Source organism: Thrips palmi, unplaced genomic scaffold, assembly GCF_012932325.1.
Source record: "Thrips palmi isolate BJ-2018 unplaced genomic scaffold, TpBJ-2018v1 HiC_scaffold_16, whole genome shotgun sequence".
Lineage (NCBI taxonomy): Eukaryota > Metazoa > Arthropoda > Insecta > Thysanoptera > Thripidae > Thrips > Thrips palmi.
In genome coordinates, this window is record NW_023144625.1 from 1897623 (window position 1) to 1921982 (window position 24360).

At 47.2% G+C, this 24360-nt stretch overlaps 1 protein-coding gene across 1 annotated transcript in view; it reads left to right on the forward strand.

Annotated features, from left to right (window-relative positions):
- The window catches only part of LOC117642386 (CLIP domain-containing serine protease 14D-like), a 58595-nt gene extending 37999 nt beyond the window's left edge, over positions 1 to 20596 (forward strand). Inside the window, exons 3-4 of the mRNA XM_034380491.1 lie at positions 9044 to 9219; positions 20444 to 20596. Coding sequence (XP_034236382.1) covers positions 9044 to 9219; positions 20444 to 20581 — 314 coding nt within the window. The 3' untranslated portion in view covers positions 20582 to 20596. The remainder of the gene's footprint in view (positions 1 to 9043; positions 9220 to 20443) is intronic.
- The last annotated feature ends 3764 nt before the right edge of the window (positions 20597 to 24360 follow it).

A 24360-nucleotide genomic window follows, 5' to 3' on the forward strand; every position in this document is an offset into this window, starting at 1 on the left:
TGCGGTTTCTCCGTGCACCTTAAGGTTCTTCCGGCTCATCCCCTTTGAGAGCGTACAATGGCCGCAGCGCCTGCAGTTTCCACGCGATCAATGACGCTAAATAACGAAAGCCTGCCTCCTTTCACCACACAGGATCCCTTCAACCCCGAGCTGCCCCCATGCCTGCCGATACCGTGCCCAGTGACCACGAGGGGCCCGAAGGGCCCCGAGCAACGCGCTTGCCTGCCGATAGCGGCCCCACTGACCACGAGGGGCCCGAAGGGCCCCGAGCAACCCGCTTGCCTGCCGCACGCGAAAAGCCTGCCGAAAATTAAAACTACAGATAAATCACGCAACCCCCAAAAAATCTGATACCAACTACAGAAGCTACTGCAAGCCCACGCAGGGGGGTCTGGGGGGCGGCAGCCCCCCCAGCGAGCGCGAAGCGCGAGTCCCCCAAAAAATACCCCCTGGTTCAAGATGACTGACTGAGTGACGGTAGACGCTAATTTACGACCACTTCCACTTGAGCTACGACGATCGTAGACATACCGCTCGAACCGAAACGGGCACATTGTGTTGAAGAAAAATCGTCAAATCTTACGATTTCCCACTCCTTTCCACTCAAAATCGAGAAAAACTATACAATTTGCCCTCTTCCCCCGTTAAGGTCTCCGAGCGCCAAGGGGGGATTCCCCTCCGCCGGGACCACCCCGCGGCGCGCGAAGCGTCTTTTCACCCACAAGGACGCGTTTCGGACGGTGGGTTGTCGCGACGACCCCCTCTCGAATTTTATTCTCTTTCCAATGAGCTTGGTCCCGTCCCGATCGGACCAACCGTTCTCGAGCTGCATATGATTCGTCCCCGAAATGCGGAGTACGAAATTCACGAAAATCGCGTTTTTGGCAAATTTTACCTACAAGATGGCGTTTGAAGTGGGTCATCAAAGCGTACACTACTCCTCAAATTTTGAGGCGCTCTTTTTCTTCCCTATGACTTTTTGTCGTGCGGCGCACGGTTTTCCAGATACGAGCTCTGTCTCGCAGCCCTTTTTTGCCGGCATGTGGTGCGCTTACGGACGGCCCTAAGAAAATTCAACTCACTCCATTTGGCACGTATTTTAGAACTTTTTCATGACATTTCTTCGCACATCGTCCTCCGACTGCAGTTTCCACGCTGTTGGCCTCCAAAGTCGACGTTTTGCACGGGACAAACGGCTCCTGCCACGGCGCCCTACGGAGGAAAAGCACGTGGTTTCCCCTCACTCAGGGGGGCCAAGAGAACGCGCGCGGGGTTTTTCCATGCACTGCAAAGGCACAACCGGGGCGCGGGGGGCGGCTCCCCAGGGAGGGAAAGCGGGTGGCTTCCCCCCACAAAAGGGGGGATTCAGGACGCGGCGGGCGCGGTTGTGTTCTTTCACCCTAAGGCACCACGGTTGCCTTCAACAAGATGGTACAAGGGACGTCGGGGGCACTATTCTCACGCTCTGCACAGATGCACTTGAGGGCCTGCCACCGAACGCTACAGTGTCCATCAAAAGGCCCGAGCTACGCGCTTGCCTGCCGAAAGCGAAACCAGTGACCACGAGGGGCCCGAAGGGCCCCGAGCAACCCGCTTGCCTGCCGAAACCGCGCCCAGTGACCACGAGGGGCCCGAAGGGCCCCGAGCAACCCGCTTGCCTGCCGCACGCGAAAAGCCTGCCGAAAATTTAAACTACAAAAGCCTAACGCGACCCACAAAAAATCTGTTACAAACTACAGATGCTACTGCGAGCCGACGCAGGGGGTCTGGGGGGGGGGCAGCCCCCCCCCCGAGCGCGAAGCGCGAGTCAAAAAATACCCCCGGCCCCAAAATGATTTAGTGACGAAGACGCTAATTTGGGGCACTTCCCTTGACACACGGGCGTAGACATACCGGTCGGGGAACAAAAGCATTGTTGAAGAAAAATGCAAATCCACGATTTCCCACTCCTTTCCCTCAAATCCAAAAAACTATAAAATTTGCCCTCTTCCCGCGTTAAAGGGCTCCGGCCCCCGGGTATTCCCCCGCCGCACCCCCCGCGCGCGCGACCCCCTTTTCACACAAGGACGCGTTTCGGACGGTGGGTTGTCGCGAGACTCCCCCCCAATTTCATGCTCTTTCCAAAGAACTTTGTCCGTCCCGATCGGACCAACCGTTTTCGAGCGGGTTCGATTGTCCCGAAAAGCGGAGCGGAATGCCAAATTTCGTTTTTCAATTTTACCCAAGTGCGTTTGAAGTGGGTCATCAAAGCGACCTACCTAAATTTAGGCGTCTTTTTTTCTTATGACTTTTGTCGTGCGGCGCACGGTTTTCGAGATACGAGCAGTCTGCGCCTTTTGGAGGGGACGGGGTGCGCTTTGGACGGCCCTTTGGAAAACCCGGTTCACTTTTTGGCAATATTTTGGTCCCTTTTTCTTATTCCCTTTGACTTGTCTTCCACTCATTTTGAGCTTCGGGGTCAAAGTGCGTTTTGCAGGGGCGGCTCTCCCCCCGGGCCCCGGAGGCAAAGCGCGGGTTTCCCCCCTAAAGGGGCCAGGGACGGCGGGGGTTTTTCCCTGCACCCCTTGGCACCCGATTCGCGGCGCCCCCGGAGCGAAAAGGCCTTCCCCCTCACACGGGGGCTTAAACCCCGGCTTTTTTTTTCCCGCCCTGCCCACCGTTTTCCCCCCAAAGGGGCAAAGGCGTCGCGCGCCTGCTCGGCCCATACAGAGCAAGGCCCGCCCCCTCTGCGCACGAAAGGGGCCCAAAATTCCTTTCCCAGGCACATTTTTTGTTTAACTGATTTTTTTACTCGACCCCAAAGCAGTTTCCACGCGCGGCGCCAAAACGAGTTCTACAAAATTCCCTGCCCCAAATGCCCCACGGGGGCAAAGGCTTTTCCCCTCACTCGGGGGGCCCAAGAGGACCGCGCGGGGCATTTTATAACCCCCCCCCCCCACAAACAAAGCCCCCGCTTGGGCACCCAAAGGAGGCAAGGCGGCGTGGTTTTCCAAACTGAAGGTGGGGCCAAGGACCCCCCCCCTTTTTCCTTCCCCATGACTCCGCATGCCCCTCTGCTACAATGGGCAAACGGGCCGAATCACTGCGTTCAAAATCTAAAGCCTGCCCCCCTTAAAGTGTCCCTAAAGGGACCACCCCAAGGCCCCCAACCCACTTGCCTGCCCATACGGCCGTGACCCAGGCCCGAAGGGCCCCGAGCCCCTTCCTGCCCACGCGAAAAGCCTCCAAAATTACAACTCCCGACCCAACCGACCCCCCCAAAAACGTCCAACCAGGCTCTGCCCCACGCAGGGGGGTTGGGGGGGGCGGCGCCCCCCCCCAGGCCGGCCATCCCCCAAAAATCCCCCTGGTTCAAGATATGACTATACGAAGCGCTTTTCACCACTTTCCCTTACCCAACGATCTGCATACCGGCGAACCGGAAGGCCACATTGTGGAAGAAAATTTTCAAATCTTTCGATTTCCCCCCACCCCAAAATCGAAAAAACTAAAAAGCCCCCTTGCAGGCCCACGCCGGGGGGTTTCCCCCCCGCCCCGGGAACCCCCGCGGCGCGCGAAACGACTTTTTTTCCCACAAGGGGGTTTGGACGGGGGGTTTTTTTGCAATGCCCCTTAAATTACCTTTCTCAGAGCTTTTTTCCCCTTGGTCGGACGAACCTTCTGAGTGCTACGATTTTCCCTAAAAAACCAAATCCAAAAAACTTTTTTAAAAATTTCCCTTCGCTTGGTTTGAAGGGGGATCAAAGCGCCGCACCCCTTAAATTTTTGCCGTCATTTTACTTTTATGACTTTTTGTCGTGGACGACGGGTTTTCGAGAACGACCGCAGTCTTGCCGCCCTTTTGGATACCTGTGCGTTGGGGGTCCCCCCCGTCACTTTTCAATTGACCTTGTTTTGGGTTTTTAAAAAATTTGGTCGTCCCCACTTTTCGAAGCTTCCCCCTCGGGCCTTGGCAGGGCGCGGGTTTCGCCCTTCCCCGGGGGCTGCCTTTTTTTTCAAAGGGGGGCCACGGGGGAACTGCTGGGGTTTTTCCTGCACCCCAAGGTTTTTTGGCTCATCCCTTTGAGGCGTTCTGGGCCCCGCGCCTGCAGGCACGCGCTGCGCTAAAAACAAAGCCGCCTTTTCCAACCGGACCCCAACCCCGGCGCCCGAGGCCCAACCGTCCCTACCCCAGGGGCCCGAAGGGCCCCGGTGGTTCCGCCCATAACGGCCCCCTGCCCCGAGGGGCCCCAAGGCCCCGGCAAACCCGCGCCTCCCCGCAAAAGCCTCCGAAAATTCAAACTCAAAAACCCAACCCACCCCCAAAAATCTGTTTAACCTACAATGCTACTGCAGCCCCCGCGGGGGGTCTGGGGGGGCGGCAGCCCCACGGAGGCAAGCGCGGTCCATAAAAAAAACCCAAAAAACCCCCTTTAAGGACGCTGGGACAAGAGCAAACACCCTTCCCCAGCTACAAGTCTAGAATACCGGCGAACCGGAAAGGCTTTTTGGAAGTACGTTTAACTTCGATTTCCCACCCTTCCCCTTAAAATCAAAAAACTATAAAATTTGTCTCCCCGGGAGGGCTCCCACGAAGGGGGACCCCCCCCGGCGAGCCCCGGGGCCGAAGCTTTTTTACCCCCAAAAAGCGTTTCGGGTGGTGGGTTGTCGAAGGTTTAAATTTTATCTTTTCCTCTGAGTTTTCCCCCCAAATTTGGGCAACCTTTGACGGTACATTGCCCCAAAAACGGGGAAAATGAAAAAAATTTTTTTCAAAAATTTTACCTACAACTTCTTTGAAAGGGGGTAAAGGTCGCTACCCCTTAAATTTTAACCTCATTTTATCCTTATACTTTTTGTGTCATAGGTTCTAGAACGGAGTCTCCCGCCCTTTTGGACGGACCTCTGGCTTTGGCGGCCCTCCTTAGAGTACGCGCGCGCTGTTTTTGTGTTCACCGCGATGAACCACCGTTGGCTCCCCTGCAAGAGGGAACGAAGGACGTCGCGCGCACTGTTCTCGCGCCCTTTTCCCCGCTACATGGTGCGCTTTACGGAGGGTTCGAAATTCTGCTTACTCTATTCGACACGTATTTTGGTGCTGTTTAACGTGATTTCTTCACACATCGACCTCCAACTGCAGTTTCCAAGCTGTCGGCGTCCAAAGTCAACGTTCTGCACGGAACAGATGTCGTCTGCCACGGCGCCCTACGGAGGCAAAGCGCGTGGTTTCCCCTCACTCAAGGGGGCCAAGAGGACGCGCGCGGGGCTTTTCTATACCCCCTTAACGCGCAACCGCTTCGCGGCACCCAACGGAAGCAAAGCAGCCTGCCGCCATACGCTACACAGTGTCCATGAGAAGGTACTACGAGGGGCCCGAAGGGCCCCGAGCCACGCGCTTGCCTGCCGATAGCGTCACCAGTGACCACGAGTCGCATTTTCTGCCACCGGGCGGTTCTTAGGGTCACCCAAGGAGGCTGCATACCAAATTTGGTCAAGATCGGACCACGGGGAGTCCTCGAACGAACGGACGGACGGACGGACGGACGCACAGTGGGCGGAATGACAAAATTCGACAAAAAAAAGTCGAAATGTTGCGATAGGTGTATGGAAATTCGTATCTGAAGGTTTAAGGTCATCTCAATTTGCTTCTGAAGTTAAATAAACTATTGGACAACAATTTGACAGGGTTTACATAATGACCTAAGTATAACTTTTGAGTAATTAACATGAAAAATTTTATATAAAAAAAAATGTAGAAAATACAAAAACATTTTATTCTTCTGCGGAGGGCAACTTCTCTTCCCTCTGCAGAAGAATAAAATGTTTTTGTCTGGTCTACATTCATTTAAAAATAATTTTTTATGTAAACTACTCAAAAGTTGTATTTAGGTCATAAAGTAAACTATGTCAAATTGCTGTCTAATAGTTTTTTTTAACTTTAGAAACGTGTTAAGGTGAACCTAAAACCCCTTGATACGAATTTTCATGCACCTATCGCGACATTTTCTTGTCTAAAGCGGCCATTCCGTCCACTGTGTGGCGTATCTGTAGTGAACGAAACTTGATTTTGCCGCTGCGCGCTCACACAAATCGGCCAAGAACTTCCGTTTGCGCAGCTATGCGCAGCAAATTTTTTTTCCCCTTGAAGTGTACACTGTAACCTATCAAATGCTTGCAGAGCGGGCGCCGGGTAATCTCAGGCTTTTTTCTACGCCGAATGCGAAAATATTTTTTATGTTTATTTCCAAAGTTTGCTAAAACACACGCAGTTTTGCCATTTCTCAACCAAGTACGTTTCCGAAAACAGTTTAAGATTCTCGGAAGGATGCCCTTTCGAACGATGTACTTGGCTTTGCTTGTTACTGCTTCGGTGCAGGAGAAACACGTCTGCCAACGTAGGCGTTGTTATTGTGGAAAAACATGCAAAGCGCGACCACAGACTTTGACGTGGCGCACACGCAAAACGAAGACTCGGATGGGGAAATAAAGGGCAGATTTAGATTCAGCAGGCATTTTTCTGTCAAGAAGATGTGTTTGGACACGTAAAAAAAATATTTGAAATTCGGATTTTTTTCTTGTCGAAAGCGGTCATTCCGCCCACTGTGGAACGGGCGGACGGACGGACGGACGGACGCACAGCAGGGATCAATCAAAAATACCCCAAAACCGGAAGATGACTGACTGACTGGCGATAAAAAGGCACAGCCCGAACCGCCCGACCGATTTTCTTCGTTCAAACACCATTCGATTCGTCTCTTCGACAATTGGGGAGCGAAAATATCTTAAATCAGACAATTTCTCGCCCCTTCCCCTTCAAAATCCCGATTACGACTTTTCGGTAAGAGATACGGTCCTGGTCACTGTATCTCATAGTGGTTGCCTACTTTCCAGGAGGCCCCAACTTACAAGAAAACAAACCATTTTGGAACGGTTAAGTTCAGCATAATCAAAACACAAAGTCCGTCTTGATGGTGGCAAAGGTGCATTCTCGCTTGTATTTCTTTCTGGACCAATAAATCCAATGATTTTTTCAGGCTCCCTACTTTTCAGGCGTGCCCAATTTTTACAGGCAACTTTCAGGGTAGAAATTTAGTGTTGGGCACTTCTTATGACAGTCAGGGTCCATTTTTCCTATGTAAGCCTAGCTTAACTTGAGAGGCGCGCATAAGTACTTTTGTCAAGATAAAGATTCCAGAAAAGAAATCCTCTCTCTTTAGGACCGACGGCGAAGTGTACTTTGTACTCTGTTGCTTATGAATGAAAAGCTGCTGCCTTCGTGACCCTGCAAGCAATCACTGCCCCACGCTGTAATTGTTGAGCAGTGCGATCCAGGCTAAATGACAGGCTATGCTGTTCCTGAACACGGCAAAGTGATTTTACATCAGCTGCTGACGGCGGCCAGGACAACGATGCCAGGGCAGCCCGACTTACGACGTTTTGCCTCGAAGTCACCCTTTTTTTAAAGTACTCACTCCTCATGAGGAATTGTGTACAATACAGCTTCTGAGTTAACCGCGGCGGCGTACACCACCCGATGAACAGGCGGCCAAGTCCTACTGCCGCTAGCCAGACCCCACTCGGCGGGCCGAAGGCACGCACGGGGGGTGTGGGGGGCTTCGCCCCCCAGCGAGCGAAGCGAGTCATACTGTATGCCCGTCCTTCCGACATTTTTTTACAAAATATAAACGAGACGGGCTAAAAAGTGTCAAAATGGGCACCCAGTTCGCAAAAAATCACAAAAGATCGCAACTTGACTTATTTCAAGTTAAAATCGACAAAAATAATAAAATTTCCTATCATTTAACAGCAATTATTTGGTGACCGAGAGCTTTCACGCTCATCGAAATTAATGTTTCAGATTCCTTGGACCTTGAGATTTCGAAATTCATGAAATGTGATGTTCTTGCGTAGATGCGTAAAAAACGAGCAGTTTTCACCCCACATGTATTTGCATTCGGCTTTTGCTTCAAATTGCCCCACTGTCACGCCATGAAAAAAAAATGATTTTCATTCTTTGAGTACGAAAATTTTTTGCCTCCATGTAAGTTAAATCTTTTCTACGTCCATAAATGTCATTTTCCTCGCGAACAGACCAAAACGACAAAATGTGTAGGGTAAGGTGCCCAGTGATGGCCACTTTTAGCGCACAGATGCGTCTTCCAACCGTTTACGAAGTCTCTCAATCGTCGTACCGTTTGGGACATTTTCAAGAGCATGCAAGAAGGATAGAGTAAAGGTTCTCCACTTAGAAAAGGAGCAAAATTTAACTCTGTCTTTGCGAAAAGAGTAACCAAAATTTCAGTGCAGTTTGCCCAGTGATGGCTACCCTTTGCTTTGTGATGGCCTGTGCCCTGCTCGGTGATGGCTAGTTTAGGTTTTGAGAGGGGAGTAGCTCTGTGCTTCCGTTTTTGACAGTAATCAGCGAGAAATAAAGTAAAATTTCCAAATCTGCGAAAGAAACGCTGCGATTACTGGTTTGATCTCAGCTCTACAAAATAAACAAATTATGTCAACGCAGCATTCGTTGCGCTGAGCCCGTGCGGCCGACGACGACAGCAACGAGACGAAATTTTTGCGGTGTTGTGTTGCTAATAGGTGAGGGTACAAAACCCCAAAAGCTCAGCTGTTTACCTTCTCCCGCGTGGATGAAAAGTCGGCGCAAAGTCCAAAGTGGCCATCACTGGTACCATGGCCATCACTGGGCACCTTACCCTATTTTGCGCTACTTTTTTTCGGTTTTGCATCACTGCGCTGCGAACTAACCTAGGCTCAGTTCGAGCCCCGACCTAAAAAGCCCCCTTGGAGGCCAATTTGTACTCCGTGGCAATAAATTATTAAAAAAGACTTCAAAAATATGTTTGCCTTAACAATTTCTGTTTACTGCGGAAAAAGATATCTACACTCCCGACAATAGCGGAACGCTTATAGTCATCGTAATTTCAGCTTTTCCAGCTTTTCCAGCTCGAAAGACTTAGAAAATATTACGATGACTAAAAGCTATCCGCTAATTATTGTCGGGAGTGTAGATCTTAAAAAGTACAATCACCCTCGCTTTTTTTCCCAGGTGGTGCACTTACAGGAAAGGAGTGTCAAACACCGGACAACAAGATGGGGGCATGCATCCCGCTCCTGAAATGTCCTTCCCTTTTGCACCGATTCAACGAAGAACCATTAACCCCTGCTAGCAAAACCTTTCTACGAGCAAGTAATTGCGGAGCTGCAGAGCAGTCCGTACCTGACGTAAGTTTTATACTGCAATGAACCAAAAAACAAAAAGATTTAAAACTTCACGCTCGCAGCCGCGTAAGGAGGCACACAGCAAATCCTAATGAAAGACAGACATGCCCTAGAAAACGTAGGACAAACTTACACTTCTGAGCCTGGCACGAAATGTCTCGCGCTTGTAGGCGTTGGCACGGACTTGTGCCAGAGCAAATTTATTAAAGAAAAGCCACCCCTTACATCGATGACGTCTGATCGTACTGATTCTTGTGGGTAAGTTCTTTTTATATAAAGTAAAAATCGGCCACTTTTATGTTGGCCGAAGAAAAATTCGGTTCGAAGTTATGGTGCATTTTGTGTTTTTTTTTCATTTTGCAGGCATTTAAGTTATTTTGTTCTACAGGCACAGTTTTCGTCCGACTAACTTAAAATTTAGCATCTTGAAGAATTTAACAAGGAACCTAGAATATGCCCTCAGATTTACTCTACGACTAATAGTTTTTGAGACGTGCGGCGCGGCGTGTCGCCACAGTTCAAACAGGACATGCCGTGGAGGCGTACCGCGCACGCGCACTCGCCACTCCACAGTGGAGCGAAATGCCAATAAATGAGACATCGTGCGACATAGAATTATTTTCCGATCTGTCAGCTTTTTTCAGAACATATGGCTAATTCATAATGTTATCTAGTAAAATAAATGGTTTCCTGGTATTGGCTAGGCTTGTAGGGCTAAAAATCGCGAAAAACATGAAAATTTTGTTCGAAAAACTGCCATTTTTTCACGTTTTTTGCCTGAAAAACTGACAGTTTTTCGACTCTGCAATTTTTCTTTACAGATTCTGAAAGCTTACGACAAGGCCTACAACTTTTGTTCTGGTCGCAACGCTGTAGCGAGGTCGGCCATTCCACTTTTTTGGCCTCAAATGTTTTTCTTTTTATAAATTTCATTGGAAAATTGTTATTTTTTTGACAAATTTAGGTATTTTTGTGCCCCTGCAGTCCGCTCTATGTCCCAACCAGTTTTATTTCATGCAATCGAGTCTATAAGAACTGGACATAGATGTAACGAGGCAATACAGACCTCAAGGGCACTAAAATACCTAAATTTGTCAAAAAAACAATTTTCCAATTAACTTTATGAAAAGAAAAACCTTTGAGGCCAAAAAAGTCGAATGGCCGACCTCGCTACAGCGCTGCGAGCATAACAAAAAATGTAGGCTTTGTCGTAAGCTTTCCTTATCTGTTGGGAAAAGTTGCAGAATCGAAAAAATGTCAGTTTTACGGACAAAAAACGTATAAAAAATAGCAGATGTTGGTACAAAATTTTCATGTTTCTCAGGATTTTTAGCCCTACAAGACTACTTCATACCAGGAAAACATTTCTCTTACTAGATTACATCATGAATTGACCATATGCCGTGCAAAAAGCTGACAGATCGAAAAATAATTCTGTGTCGCACGATGTCGCATTTTTTGGCTATTAGTTAAACGCTGCGTGTCTCCAAGGCACCAAAATATTATTGGAACGCAGGATTGTAAAAAGTCTTCCGACCGGCGACTGAGTCCGGCATGGTGGCTTGGTGGGTGAGTGGGTCCGTGCTTGCACAGGAATGTTTTGAAGGCAAAACTTTTCCTGCGTGTAAATAATATAACAGGAAAAGTAGCGATATACATCGGCAACTTTGGCCCGTCCCGTTCATCAGGGAATGTGCGAATTTCGCCTTAGTTTTACCCTGATGGGATTTGAAGCTGAGTCTGGGGTCAAAACAAATGTTATTTTCGTCATCAGCGCCCTCAAAAACATCAGAAACAATGCAAAAATTTGAATAAAAAGAATGTTTAAAATATACCCCACTGGGATTTGAACCCGGGTCCAAACTTCTCCGATTCACTTAAAAGTGGCACCGTTGGTTTTGTTTCGTCGCCCCGATTCCAAAAATACCCCTACATGCCCTGCTAGCTGTCTTCGTTGCAGAAATCCTCCTTGACCCCATGTAGACCATGATGCACCTGCAGCAGCGCCCACGGGGCTCGGATCGGATTTGCTGCCACCGGGCGGTTCTAAGGGTCACCCAAGGAGGCTGCATACCAAATTTGGTCAAGATCGGACCACGGGAAGTCCTCGGACGGACGGACGGACGGACGGACGGACGGACGCACAGCAGGGATCATACTATATGCCCGTCCCTCCGTCATTTTTTTACAAAAAATAAACGGGACGGGCCAAAAACTGGAACTTGCAGACATGCTGCGTGTAAATAACATGTGAATTTATTATAAACCCGCAGCGTTGGAACAACAACGGTTTTTGGCCCGCCCTTCTATTCAAAAAAAAGGGGGAGGGCCTATGCATTTGCCTTTGTGTCTGTGTGTTGTTGTTGTTGTTGGTGTCTGTGTACAAGGAAGGAGTTGAGCTAGAGTAACCAGATTTGAAGGGTACTTCAGGAGTACCGTCCTAACAAATAATCTGGTGGTGCAAATCCCGTCCGGGTCGCACAAGGGCTGCTGCAGGTGCATCATGGTTTACAGGAGCGGGAGGGGGATTTCCGCTATTATTGGTGCTAGCAGGGCACATAGGGGTATTTTTGGAATCGGGGCGACGAGACAAGATGAATGGACCTGGTCCCAACCCCATCGGCCGCTTTTACAAGTTGGCCAGTTAAGGATCTTCAAAAAAGGGGGTCGACCGACTAAAAAAATTTATTGCAGATTTCGATTGGTCTCAGCAAGACCTTTTCAACGAGGGGTCGGAAAGGGGGTCCAGGAGCCCGACTTCGTCTATTAGTCACATCAGGATCTTGAAAAAAAGGGGGTCGACCGACTGAAAATTTTTACTTAAGATTTGGATAGGTCTTGGCAAGACCTCTTCAACGAGGGGTCGGAAGGGGGGTCCAGGAGCCCGCCTTCATGAGTTATGGGGAAAAGTGCGACGGACTTGTTTTGCGCTCCTTTTGTGCCTCTATTGCAAGGAGTTGCAGTAGCATTGCAAATATAGGTATTTTCGGAATGAGGGCGAAGAGACAAAAGAAATGGGCATATTCTAAGGACAGTTGGAGTAAAAAGTGTAAGGACTATTGCATATTGTGAATAGAAGGGCGGGCCTAAGTAACGATGGTACATCGATAACTTTGCTTTACCCGCTCACGGTGTGTGTGATGCGAGCGGGCCGAAGGCCCGGGCCTTCGACCGGCCAAGTTGGGTCTGATACGAGAGCCGAAGGCCCGAGAAAAGGCCGCCGACAGGCCTAGCTGGGCTTGCCCTCTGTCGAACCTTGGAGTAATACTGTTAGGGAGTCCTAACTCGAGCTGCACCTTTCTCTTTGCCAACGCCCTGAAGGCTTGATTGTCAACTTAGAGACTTTTCCAATAGCTCATCTTGTCACAAAAAGAGTGAGGATTTACGGGATGTAAACAGATTGGAGCTAGCCCACACCGTTCTGGAGTTCCAGGCGTTTCTGTGCGTGGCACTAGGTTAGGGTGGTCCACATTTTTTAAAAGTTCAAAAAATTGAGGAGCGCCGTCCAGATTCTGAAAGAAGATGGAAAATCATGAATTTTGGTACAAACATGATAAGATTTGGACTATAAGATGATAAGATTTGGGGGGGGGCAACATTTCGGGCCAAAAGGAGGCCAAAAAGTATTTACTTCGTTCTTTGCTGAACCTTTTCGAATTGCTCGGTGGCCGCGACACCCACCGAGTACATAGCAGCAGGCACAGACTTGTTTTCAACGGTACGAACGAAGTCAAGCCAAGCAAACCTTGTGAATTGAATGCAAGATATTTAGTCACCTGTTTATCCCCTTTTTCGTTCTTTTACCCATACATTTCCTTGTTTTATGCGCTTAACAAAAACGCCTGAAGGTAGGCAACCCACACGGCAGAGGGCCGCTTGCCCCACCTGAAATTCGGACGCGTCGACGCCCCTGTTCTTAGGGGTCCATCAAAGCACCTGAACTTTGAAGAAAAATTGAAAATGTACTGGTTTAGTAAAATCGATGCTGTTTCGAGAGTCTGTGTCCGATTTTTAATTGCAAAACGGCCATCTTTTTGGAAAAGTGCGCTCTACGTGATGATGTACAAACTATGACGATACGACGCATTGCCTAGTTTCCAGGGGTGTAAAATCCCGTTTTTAACCCCGAAATACGCCATGTTCCTGTGTTTCGAATGTGTTTGAGTCGTCCGATCGGATTTTAAGGGTCTTTATTCGACGCGCCTGATTCAGACCTTTCGAAAAATGTCTAGGGCGTCAAAATCGGTTGGTTTGCCTACTGTACAGGGGCAAAAAACCACTGACATTCGCTGAAAAAGTGCACTTTTGTGATACAGAGTATCTTATTTGGCATTGGGTCAGATTTCTTGTGGTGCCATTTGACGCGCCTGGTCAAAATTTTTCTATTACCGTCTCAAGCGTATGAATCCGGTGGGTTACCGACCCTACAAGCAAAAAATGTCAATTGTCGAAAAATTAGTCTGTAGGATAGGCAACTCACTTGGCTCAAACGCCCGAAACGGTACTCGAAAGTTTTTGACCAGGCGCGTCAAATGGCACCACAAGAAATCCGACCCGATGTCAAACAAGATACTCCTTATCACAAAAGTTCACTTTTTAAGCGAATTTCAGTGTTTTTTGCCCCTGTACAGTAGGCAAACCAATCGATTGTGACGCCCGAGACATTTTTCGAAAGGTCCTGATCAGGCGCGTCGAATGGTGACCCTAGAACTCCGATCGGACGACTCAAACACATTCGAAACACAGGAACATGGCATATTTAGGGGCTAAAAACGGAACTTTACGCCCCGGGAAACTAGGCAATGCGTCGTATCGTCATAGTATGTACATCATCAAATAGAGCGCACTTTTCCAAAGGGATGGCCGTTTTGCAATCGAAAATCGGACACAGACTCTCGAAACAGCATCGATTTTACTAAATTAGTACATTTTCAATTTTTCTTTTGAGTTCAGGCGCTTTGATGGACCCCTAAGAATGGTCCAAATCTTATCATATTTGTACCAAAATTCATGATTTTCCATCTTCTTTCAGAATCTGGACGGCGATCCTCAATTTTTGGAACTTTTAAAAAATGTGGACCACCCTACACTAGGTGACCGGCGAATCGTAGAGAAAGAAAGAGATAGTTTTGGAACTTTGCCACCATATAGCTCCTGACTGGGGCAACTTAGAAGGTTCTGGTTTTGAACATTGGATTAAGAAGGCGAAGAAGATGAACGGGATGTAATCAGCATTGATGAATTTGGTCGGTTTCATAAGATGCATTACCGACCGGGTGGTTTTCTCTCCCTTGCATTCGCCAGACAGCTCGGCCCACCGCCGCGCCAGTTAGGACTCCCCACTGTATTACTCCAAGGTCCGAGTTGCCGGCGGAGCGGAGCGGAGCTGGCAACTCGGTTCGACGGAAGGGCGGGCCCTAGCTTGTTATTATTGACACGCAGAATTTTTTTAGAAGAAGGCGAGTCTCGAACCTGGGCCAAAACATTCCCGTGCAAGTACGGACCCACTCACCCACCAAGCCGCCATGCCAGACTCAGTCCCCGGTCGAAAGACTTTTTACAATCCTGGGTGCCAATAATTTTTTGGTGTCTTTGAGACACGCAGCGTTTAAAAAAATGCCAAAATATTATTTACACGCAGCAAATTTTTTCCTGTGTGTAAATAATTAAACTGGGCCTTGCAGACACGCTGCGTGAAAATAAGATGTTTCAAGAACCTATATAGCCCCAATCCGACTGACTGACTCACTCACTCACTCATAGAAATGTTTGGGGTCAAGGAGTGGTCGTAGAGACTTGCGGTTTTTTCCATTCGATTCCAAATTTTATGGGAAAATTGGGAAAAATCCCAAAAGTTCAAAATTCCTCACCGTTTCCGAGCAAACCTACTTAATCTTCAAAAAACGGGACCAAATTCCTCACCGCTTCCGAGCAAACCCACTCAATCTTCGAAAAAGGGGACCGACCAACTAAAAATTTTTATTCGCCCTTTCGGTACGTCTGGTCGAGACATTTCCAAAACTGTGCCACAATCTGGTCCCCGTCACCGGCAACATCCTAAAAACGATATAAAAATAGGCCCAAATTCAATAAAATCCACTCAATCTTCAAAAAAGGGGACCGACCGACTGAAAAATTTTATTCGCCCCATCGGTAGGTCTGGTCGAGACATTTCCGAAACTGTGCCACAATCGGGTCTCCGTCACCGGCAACATCCTCAAAACGATAAAATAGGCCTAAATTCAACAAAATCCACTCAATCTTCAAAAAAAGGGACCGACCGACTAAAAATTTTTATTCACCCCATCGGTAGGTCTTGTCGAGACATTTCCGAAACTATGCCACAATGGGGTCTTCGTCACCGGCAACATCCTCAAAACGATAAAAATAGGCCTAAATTCAACAAAATCCACTCAATCTTCAAAAAAGGGGACCGACCGACTGAAAATTTTTATTCGCCCTATCGGTAGGTCTGGTCGAGACATTTCCGAAACTGTGCCGCAATCCGGTCCCCGTCACCGGCAACGTCCTCAAAATCATCAATCAAGAGCCTATCATATAGCCCCTAAATCCGACTGACTGACTCCCTCACTCACTCACTTTGTTTGGGGTTTAAGGAATAGTCGTAGAGACTTGAGGTTCTTTCCATTCGATTCCAAATTTTATGGGAAAATGGGATAAAATCTCAAAAGTTGAAAGTTCCTAACCGTTTCCGAGCAAATCTACCCAATCTTCTATAAAGGGGACCGACTGACTAAAAATTTTCATTCGCCCCATCGGTAGGTCTGGTCGAGAATTTCCGAAACTGTGCCGCAGTCGGGTCCTCGCCACCGGCAATGGGGTAAATCATCATCATCAAGAACCTATATAGCCCCAATCCGACTGACTCACTGACGCACGCACTCACTCACTCACTCACTTATAGAAATGTTTAGGGTCAAGGGGTGGTCGTAGAGACTTCCATTCACCTCTATCCTTGTCAAAGCAGTCTTCAATATTTTCCGAACCTTGTATGCACCCATTGACTGCCACAGTAGCCAATGCAATACAAGCTATCTTTTTGGGCAGTAAAAGCATAGCTTAATTATATGGTCAAAATCCGTTAAATAGACCTTTCAAAAAAGCAGTACATTTACCTCCGTAGAAAATTTGCCTTTGGTCACCACGGACTTGCTGAAAATACTTCGGCACGCGGCCCACACATGCGGGGGTCTGGGAGCGGAGCCCCCAGCGAGCAGCGCGAGTATATTTTATATACACGCTTTGTGTATATAAGACCTGTTTTTATTATTTAAACGTTGCGTGTCTATAATGACATCGTTTACGCTCTGGAAGACGAACGGTTAGTGGGATCGACTTAAAAACTTCAAGATTGCTACCCTCATGACTTGTTCGACCAGCCCGCCCCGCCCATCGCAGGGCTTCTAACCCTTCCAGGGTGGTGCAGGGCTGCAAGGGGTTGAGCACCCCTACCGCAGGGGTTGCAGTCGTCCGGCACCGTGTTTCTTCGCTGACGGGTCTTCTTGGACACTGAAGGAATGCCACCTGGAGTTTTGTTGCGTTTTGCTCAAACCAAAAGGTCACGGACGGCCGGTGTTTGAAAGGGGGTGGGGCTTTCCGGGGGATGATTGACCCGGGAGTGATTGAAACCTCGAAAAAACATGATTGTTTGGTACGGGGTCGCCCCAACGCTGCTTTGCGGGAAATTCGAACATGCTTGAAATCCATCCACTCCAGGAGGTGGGCGTGAGTGCAGCGGGGGTGGTGGGTTGGTTCAAATTGAATTCCACTTGCAATGTTGGAAAGAGGAGACTCATTTTACCTCGTAAACCAAAACTTTGGACTCTGCGATAAGGTAAAGGTAAAGGCGCACGGGCCACGCGCTTCGCAGGCCTCGAGGGGAGTAAATGAGGCAACCGTTTACAAATTTTCAGCTTCCCAGCTCGGAAGACTTGAAAAATATATCGAGGACCAAAAGCGTCCCGCTAATTTTTGTCGGGGAGTGTAGTTTCAGCATGAGACAAGGGGTAATGGACTCGTCACGGAGGCCCCCCTGCCTCGTCACTTTCAGTTCAGTCGTTCTCCGCAACGACAGCGAGTATCGGACTGTGCTTGGTCTCGTTCGAAAGAAGAATGTTGAAAGAATGCTCAAAGTTCAAAAAAGTGTTCACTAACCCCCTCCTGTTTGAACGGGAAGCAGTTAGCCGCGTGAATCGCGTCATGCGCAGGGCGGCGGCCATGGCTCCCAGCGCCGCCCCGAACAGTTCCGAAAACGTTCTTTCGTTATTTACCGAAAACAAACATTTAGACATTCAAAACGTACCGAAAAGTTCATCTTAATTTATTTTAGAATTTTCCTGAAAGTTTGGAGTCGATACGACGTCTAAAACGCGATATCTCGGAAATGTCGGTGCGGAGGGGTGAGGGGAGAGGTAAGGTTGTTTACCGTGTTGCGCCAAGGGAAAAGACGACGGCACTAACTGCTGATTTTTGCGCGAGGTGAGACGTTTTACGATTTGATTCGACCGAATGTTGCTTGGAAACGCTATTTCAATGCACGCCTCACATTCTGGTTGCATATTTATACCGCTTCTGCCGTCGGAAATACCTTTTTCAGCATTGTTATGTACGACGCCTAACCCGCCCCCTTTGTGCGTTCCAGGCTTTCCTCATTTCTTTTGCGATGGACGAGATTGAGATTGAGGACGTTGATGTCACTTACAAACAGCTTGAATCGTTCAGCCCACTTTCCAATGTACTTTTCTTCAAGTTATTTATTAAATGCATTCTCTATCAAATTAGGAAGCTTTTCCAGGAAATCATCAGGTTTAGCTATTCTGTTGAACGCCCCTAAGAGAAAAGAAGAAAAAAGTCACTACAGTTAATTATTATTAATAAAAATTGTTTTTATAAGAAATAAATAATAAACATGTACTTGCAGAAAACATGTTTCATGGGTCATATAATAGGCATTTGTCTCATATATTTGGTTTCAAGTTTCGGCAATTTACGAGCAAACACTCAAATACAATATGGCATTACTTACCTTCAATTTTGAACGCTTTTCACAAAACACTCTACCAACATGTGGATTTGTCACAATACCACTGCATACTGTGTGTAATATATTCGTTGCCAAACAAAGAAAGATTAATAATCTGAAAATTTATCCTACTTTTGAAAGTGATGTTTAAAGTTATCCCACTAAATGTATTCAAAAGCCCGGAGTATTTTTTTACATATCCTATGCAGAGGGCATTCTAACATTGTATTCAAAGAGATTAAGTTTTATTTTAAATAGTGACACTTAAGAGAAAGCACTGCCAAAAACTACTACTTGTCTGTCATCCATAAATTTCTCACGAGACAGAAAACCAAAACCTATGAAACAAATGCCAAGTGTGTGAATCTTTTCACATGTTGTAACTTGCATTCAAAAACTTACTTTTCATTGAATGCCATATTTTATGCACCTGAAAAGTACGTTCGTTGGCAACATCTTTGGGACTTTCTCTACACTTGATGCGGGCTGTTAGGGCTACACTAGATGGAACATTCAAAGGAGTCCTTGCACGTACTCCCGTTGAAGAGGGCCTCCTTGATGGAGGACCAACGAGAGGGGCTGCTCTTGTGGCCAATATTCTGGGTTGTGATGTTGAAGGTGTTGGAGAGCTGTGACGAGTTCTTGACCTCGTGCTCAATGCAGGCGAAGATGGACTTGGTGCATCCGAGTCAGTAGTTGTTGCTGCCCTGGACTGTGATTTTGAACGAGTTGGAGTGCTAGGGCGAGCTCTTGATCTTGTGCTCATTGCAGGAGAAGATGGTCTTAGTGGTGAATCCGAGTCTGCTTGGGTATTAGTTGCTGCTCTGGGCTGTGATGTTGACGGAGTTGGAGTGCCGGGACGAGCTCAAGATCTTGTACTCGTTGCAGGAGAAGATAGTGTCAGTAGAGGATCAGAGTCAGTTTGAGAAGTGGTTGCTGTTTTTGACCTTGTCTGTCTTGCTGAAGACCTGTCACTAGTTGGAGCGTTCCCAACATTCCTTGAATGTGGTGTTGATGTAACACCCAAGGCAGCTAAACTAGATACTTCAGGATTTGATGAAAAGCTGTCCTCCAGCAAGGCACCACCACTAATATCCAGTGACTCGTCGACCAGAGCCAGAAATACGCTGTCATCCTCCGATATAAGGCCCTCAATCTCGTCCATCGCAAAAGAAATGAGAGAAGCCTGGAACGCACAAAGGGGGCGGGTTAGGCGTCGTACATAACAGTGCTGAAAAAAATATTCCCGACGGCAGAAGCGGTATAAATATGCCACCAGAATGTGAGGCGTGCATTGAAATAGCGTTTCCAAGCAACATTCGGTCGAATCAAATCGTAAAACGTCTCACCTCACGCAAAAATCAGCAGGAAGTGCCGTCGTCTTTTCCCTTGGCGCAACACGGTAAAGAACCTAACCTCTCCTCTTACCAATCCGCACCGACATTTCCGAGATATCACGTTTTAGACGTCGTATCGACTCCAAACTTTCAGGAAAATTCTTAAATAAATTAAGATGAACTTTTCGGTATGTTTTGAATGTCCAAATGTTTGTTTTCGGTCAATCACGAAAGAACGTTTTCGGAACTGTTCGGGGCGGCGCTGGGAGCCATGGCCGCCGCCCTGCGCATAACGCGATTCACGCGGCTAACTGCTTCCCGTTCAGACAGGAGGGGGTAAGTGAACACTTTTTTTAATTTTGAGCATTCTTTCAACATTCTGCTTTGGAACGAGACCAAGCACAGTCCGATACTCGCTGTCGTTGCTGAGAACGACTGAACTGAAAGTGACGAGGCAGAGGCCCAGAGGGCCCCCGTTACGAGTCCATTTCCCCTAGTCTCAGTAAATTTGGTTTCAGTAAATTGCCCAATGGACAAACAATGGGACAAAAATTAGAGTCGGTTTTAGGCTATTTTCAGTGTGTTGCCCCCTTCAGGTATCTTTGTTTTTTTCTTAAAAGTCACATTGACATGCACGTGCTCTTCTTGGTTGGAGTTTTGAAAGTGCTCCTACAGCACGAAACAACATCCGCTTGGCACAGGTCATGTAATGGATATTTTTTAAAAAATACAAGATACATAATATTAACTTCGTGACAACAGGGATGTCGTGAAATCTTTTTTTTAACATCGATTTTTGCACTCTCTAGTAACAGAGCACTAAAATCAGTTTGGTTCAAATATTCAGGTGTGTTGCGAGAAATTGGACCTGCCAACAATGGGTTGTGGGGATGGCGTCATTCCAAAAATTATGGGAGGAGAAGAGGCCAAGCTTGGAGAACATCCGTGGATGGCGTTATTTAATATATACTATTGTAAGTATTAACCCAGTTTAGTTGCTGAGCGAGGCGTAGCACTTTTAACGGTCAAAATGACCGCCTACCTCCATTCCATTAGGTCAAAAGATGAATCTTTCTTTTGTCTCGTATGCTACACATATTCATATGCATCTACATAGTCAAAGGTCTATGGTCTAAGCTGGCCAAACTGGATACGCCAGGCCTCAAATGGCAAGCTTCATACGCCCATCTTGGTAGGATCAGCTTCATGGGCCAAGCTTGATAGGTAACGTTAGTTTTTTATACCTTTATCTATTGTTGTAAAGTTATGAGTGTGCCGTGTCTATTTCTCCAAGTAATAGCAGTTAAGTTGCAGTGCAGAGGACAGGGTAAATAAATAGATGTGATCAGTTCGAGAGCTTACCACAAAGTGAACGAGGCAAAGTTAGTTTATTGGGTTCAACACCAGAGCGCTGCAGTCGCAGACAAAAAACAGTAGTATTCGCAGACTTTGATTAGGACAAGGCTGTGAGTGTGTATGGCGGGTTTATTTGAAATGGTAGTTAGCTATGAGATGAAGCATTAACTATTTACAACATCTATCGCTAGCACCGTGCAATCTGTCGTAAGAAGCGTAACATGTGTCGCAAAAAATTAAATCTGTCGCGAATGGCGTAACATATGTTTCAATAAGATAACTATCCGTCGCGAGTCCGTAAGGTTTGGTAAGGAGTAATCCCATTTAGAAAAGACACTTGGTGGTACGACACCCTCCGATCGTCCTTATGTTTTCGGGCATGTTATCAACCTAAAAAGACGACCAAAGCCAAAATTTTATGTCTGGCAAAAATTTATTGGCTGAGTTATAGCCCAGCAAAGTTACACAAACATGAATGTGGGTATTTTGTGGGTATTCAATCAATTTATGCACCGAGTGGCTGAGACAGGTACCCCGTTACGTAAAATTTTCCAAGGAACAAGATTTTTTCCACAGATCGGACCTGCGGCCAATATTTCTTGACAATATGGCCTAAAAACCACTAAAAAATGACTATAATAGCACATTTGTCTCGGTATTTTCGGGATATAAAAGTGTTGTTGGCCTTTTAGTGTCTTAAATCGATAGAAAAAAATGTTCTGAATCCAATGAGCACCCGCCTACATTTGTATCTCAAGTTGTTTGGAAGTTATAGCGCTCCAAAACACGATTTTTTGAAAATTTCGCGTTGTCTTAGCTCTAATGAATAGCCAAAAACGTGAATTTTCCCAAAAATCAAGCTTTGGGGCGTCATAACTTCTAAACGGCTGGAGATACAAATGTGGACAAGTGACAAGTTTCTTTCGCAGATTTGGAATTTTTACTTGATTTCTCGCTGATTACTGTCAAACACGGAAGCACAGAGCTACTCCCCTCTCAAAACCAGAACCAGCTATCACCGAGCAGGGCACAGGCCATCACTAAGCAAAGGTTGGCCATCACTGGGCAAACTGCACTGATATTTTGGTTACTTCTCTCGCAAAGACAGAGTTAAATTTTGCTCCTTTTCAAACTGGCGAACCTTTACTCTATCCTTCGTTTATGCTCCTGAAAATAGCCCAAACGGTACGATGATCGAGAGACTTCGTAAACGTGTAAAAGACGCATCAGTGCGCTAAAAGTGGCCATCACTGGGCACCTTACCCTAACAAGTGGCATTAACGTAATTTTATTTTCTTATTTTGTTCCACTGACTACTTCGTTTCTACTCTACACGTGCCTTTCTAGTGTAGGGTTGGCAGTGCTGTGCGGGCGACACACTGCTGTGGGTGCCTGCTGCCTAGGCACTTACCTGTCTCACTCGCACTCATGGAGTGTTCCGAAGGTGTGCGAGAGAGACAGCGCACCGTACCGAAATGCAATACTGCCTGAAAAAGTCCAGTAAGGGCATGCTGATAATTGGCCACCTCGCAGGGCTGGACGAGCAAGTCCTGGCTGAAGGGCCCACAAGCCTTGCGAGGCAGCCAATTTCCAGCATGTTCTCCCTGGACATACTCATTTCAGTGCTGCATGTCGGAATGGGTACGCTAGCACGCCCCTGCAAACCCGCACCCTTACAGCACACACTATGAGTGCGAGAGAGAGCGACGAGTGAGGAAAACGGGATCGGTCAGTGCAACCTTTGCAGTGTGTCGCCGCTCGGCATTGCCTACCCTGCGCTGTATACAGGCACGTGGCGCGTGCGGGGTAGAAACGGAGAAGTCACTTGAACAAAATAATAAAAAAAAATTGCATAAATGTAATTTCTTATTTTCTTGCTTTAAATACTTTGCATTCGATCATTTTGTGCGTAATGCGACAAAATTCATTTCAATTCCTTTTAAAATATTAAGAGCATTTTAATCATAAAATAAATTTTATTTAAAAAAAAACAGGGTGTTCCCGGGGGGTAGCTCAGTAAATACACGCACACTTGATCCAAATTCTTTCCCCATTTATTGAATAAACAAGGTAGGTTTACGCCAGACCGCGTCTTGTCGTAACAGGCTTCGCGATGTCTCGCGGCCTGTTCCTCCAATCCGCGCCTGGCGTACCTACCTTGGCCTGCGGCGCTAACCTGCCTTCGGCAGGCATTGGCTTGTCCATCGTCGGTTACTTCTTACGAGTTGCATGCTGGGGGGCTCCGCCCCCCAGACCCCCCTTAATTCTAGGTAGAAATGCTTCATCTACAGATAACACGATCTTGACCCTTGTCACTATTTAACTTGTCGAGGCTGGGGGGCTCCGCCCCCCAGACCCCCCTTTCTTCTAGACAGAGGTGATCTACCTGCAGAAAACTCGAGTTTTCGCCGTTTTTTAGGTGTTTTTCGGCTATAAAAACTAAACCAGTTGAGCTAGAATGGTGAAATTTCGCGTGTGCCGAGCCAAGACCATACCTAATAAGCCTGCAAAATCTCAGCCAGATCGGCCGAGTCGTTCAGGAGGAGTAGTGTACACACACACACACACAGACACACACACAGACAGACAAAACTTTTCAACCGCACTGGAGTAACGGGCTTCGCTTTCGCTCAGCCAATTATGATTAATTTCGAATTATGTAAAATTATTACAAATTATTGGTAATTATTCCAAAAAAATTAAAATAATGAAAATAATATTAAAATTGTCCGGACGGACGATCATGCTCCGTAGCGACGCCCGAGCTGCGACATTTCCGAAACTAAGCCGCAATCGGGTCCCGTCACCGGCAATCCGACTGACACTGACTGACTGACTCACTCATAGAAATGTTTGGGGTCAAGGGGTGGTCGTAGAGACTTGCGGTTTTTTCCATTCACCTCTATCCTTGTCAAAGCAGTCTTCAATAGTTTCCGGACCTTGTTTGTGTGCACCCATTGACTGCCACAGTAGCCAATGCAATAAAAGCTATCTATTTGGGCAGTAAAAGTAGCATAATTATATGGTCAAAAGTTGTTAAATAGACCTTTCAAAGAAGCAGTTTATTTACTTCCTTGGAAAATTTGCCTTTGGTCACCTTGGACGTACTGAAAATACTTCGGCACGCGCTCCACACATGCGGGGGTCTGGGGGCGGAGCCCCCAGCGAGCAGCGCGAGTCTCCGACATAAGTGCGGACTTTCAACTTTGTTCCTGTCGAGTTGTGCTGGACAAGGAGGGACGCCAGAGGGGCGAAAAGTTCCTCCTTGTTTTTGAAATGGTGAGGGAACGTTTGCCGATTTGTAGGGAGAGTGGCTTTGGAAAGAGACATTATAAAGAAGTAACGGAAATAGCGAACATTAAACTAGATCTTGTATCACCAAACTTTAAGGATACCCCCGGGGAAATA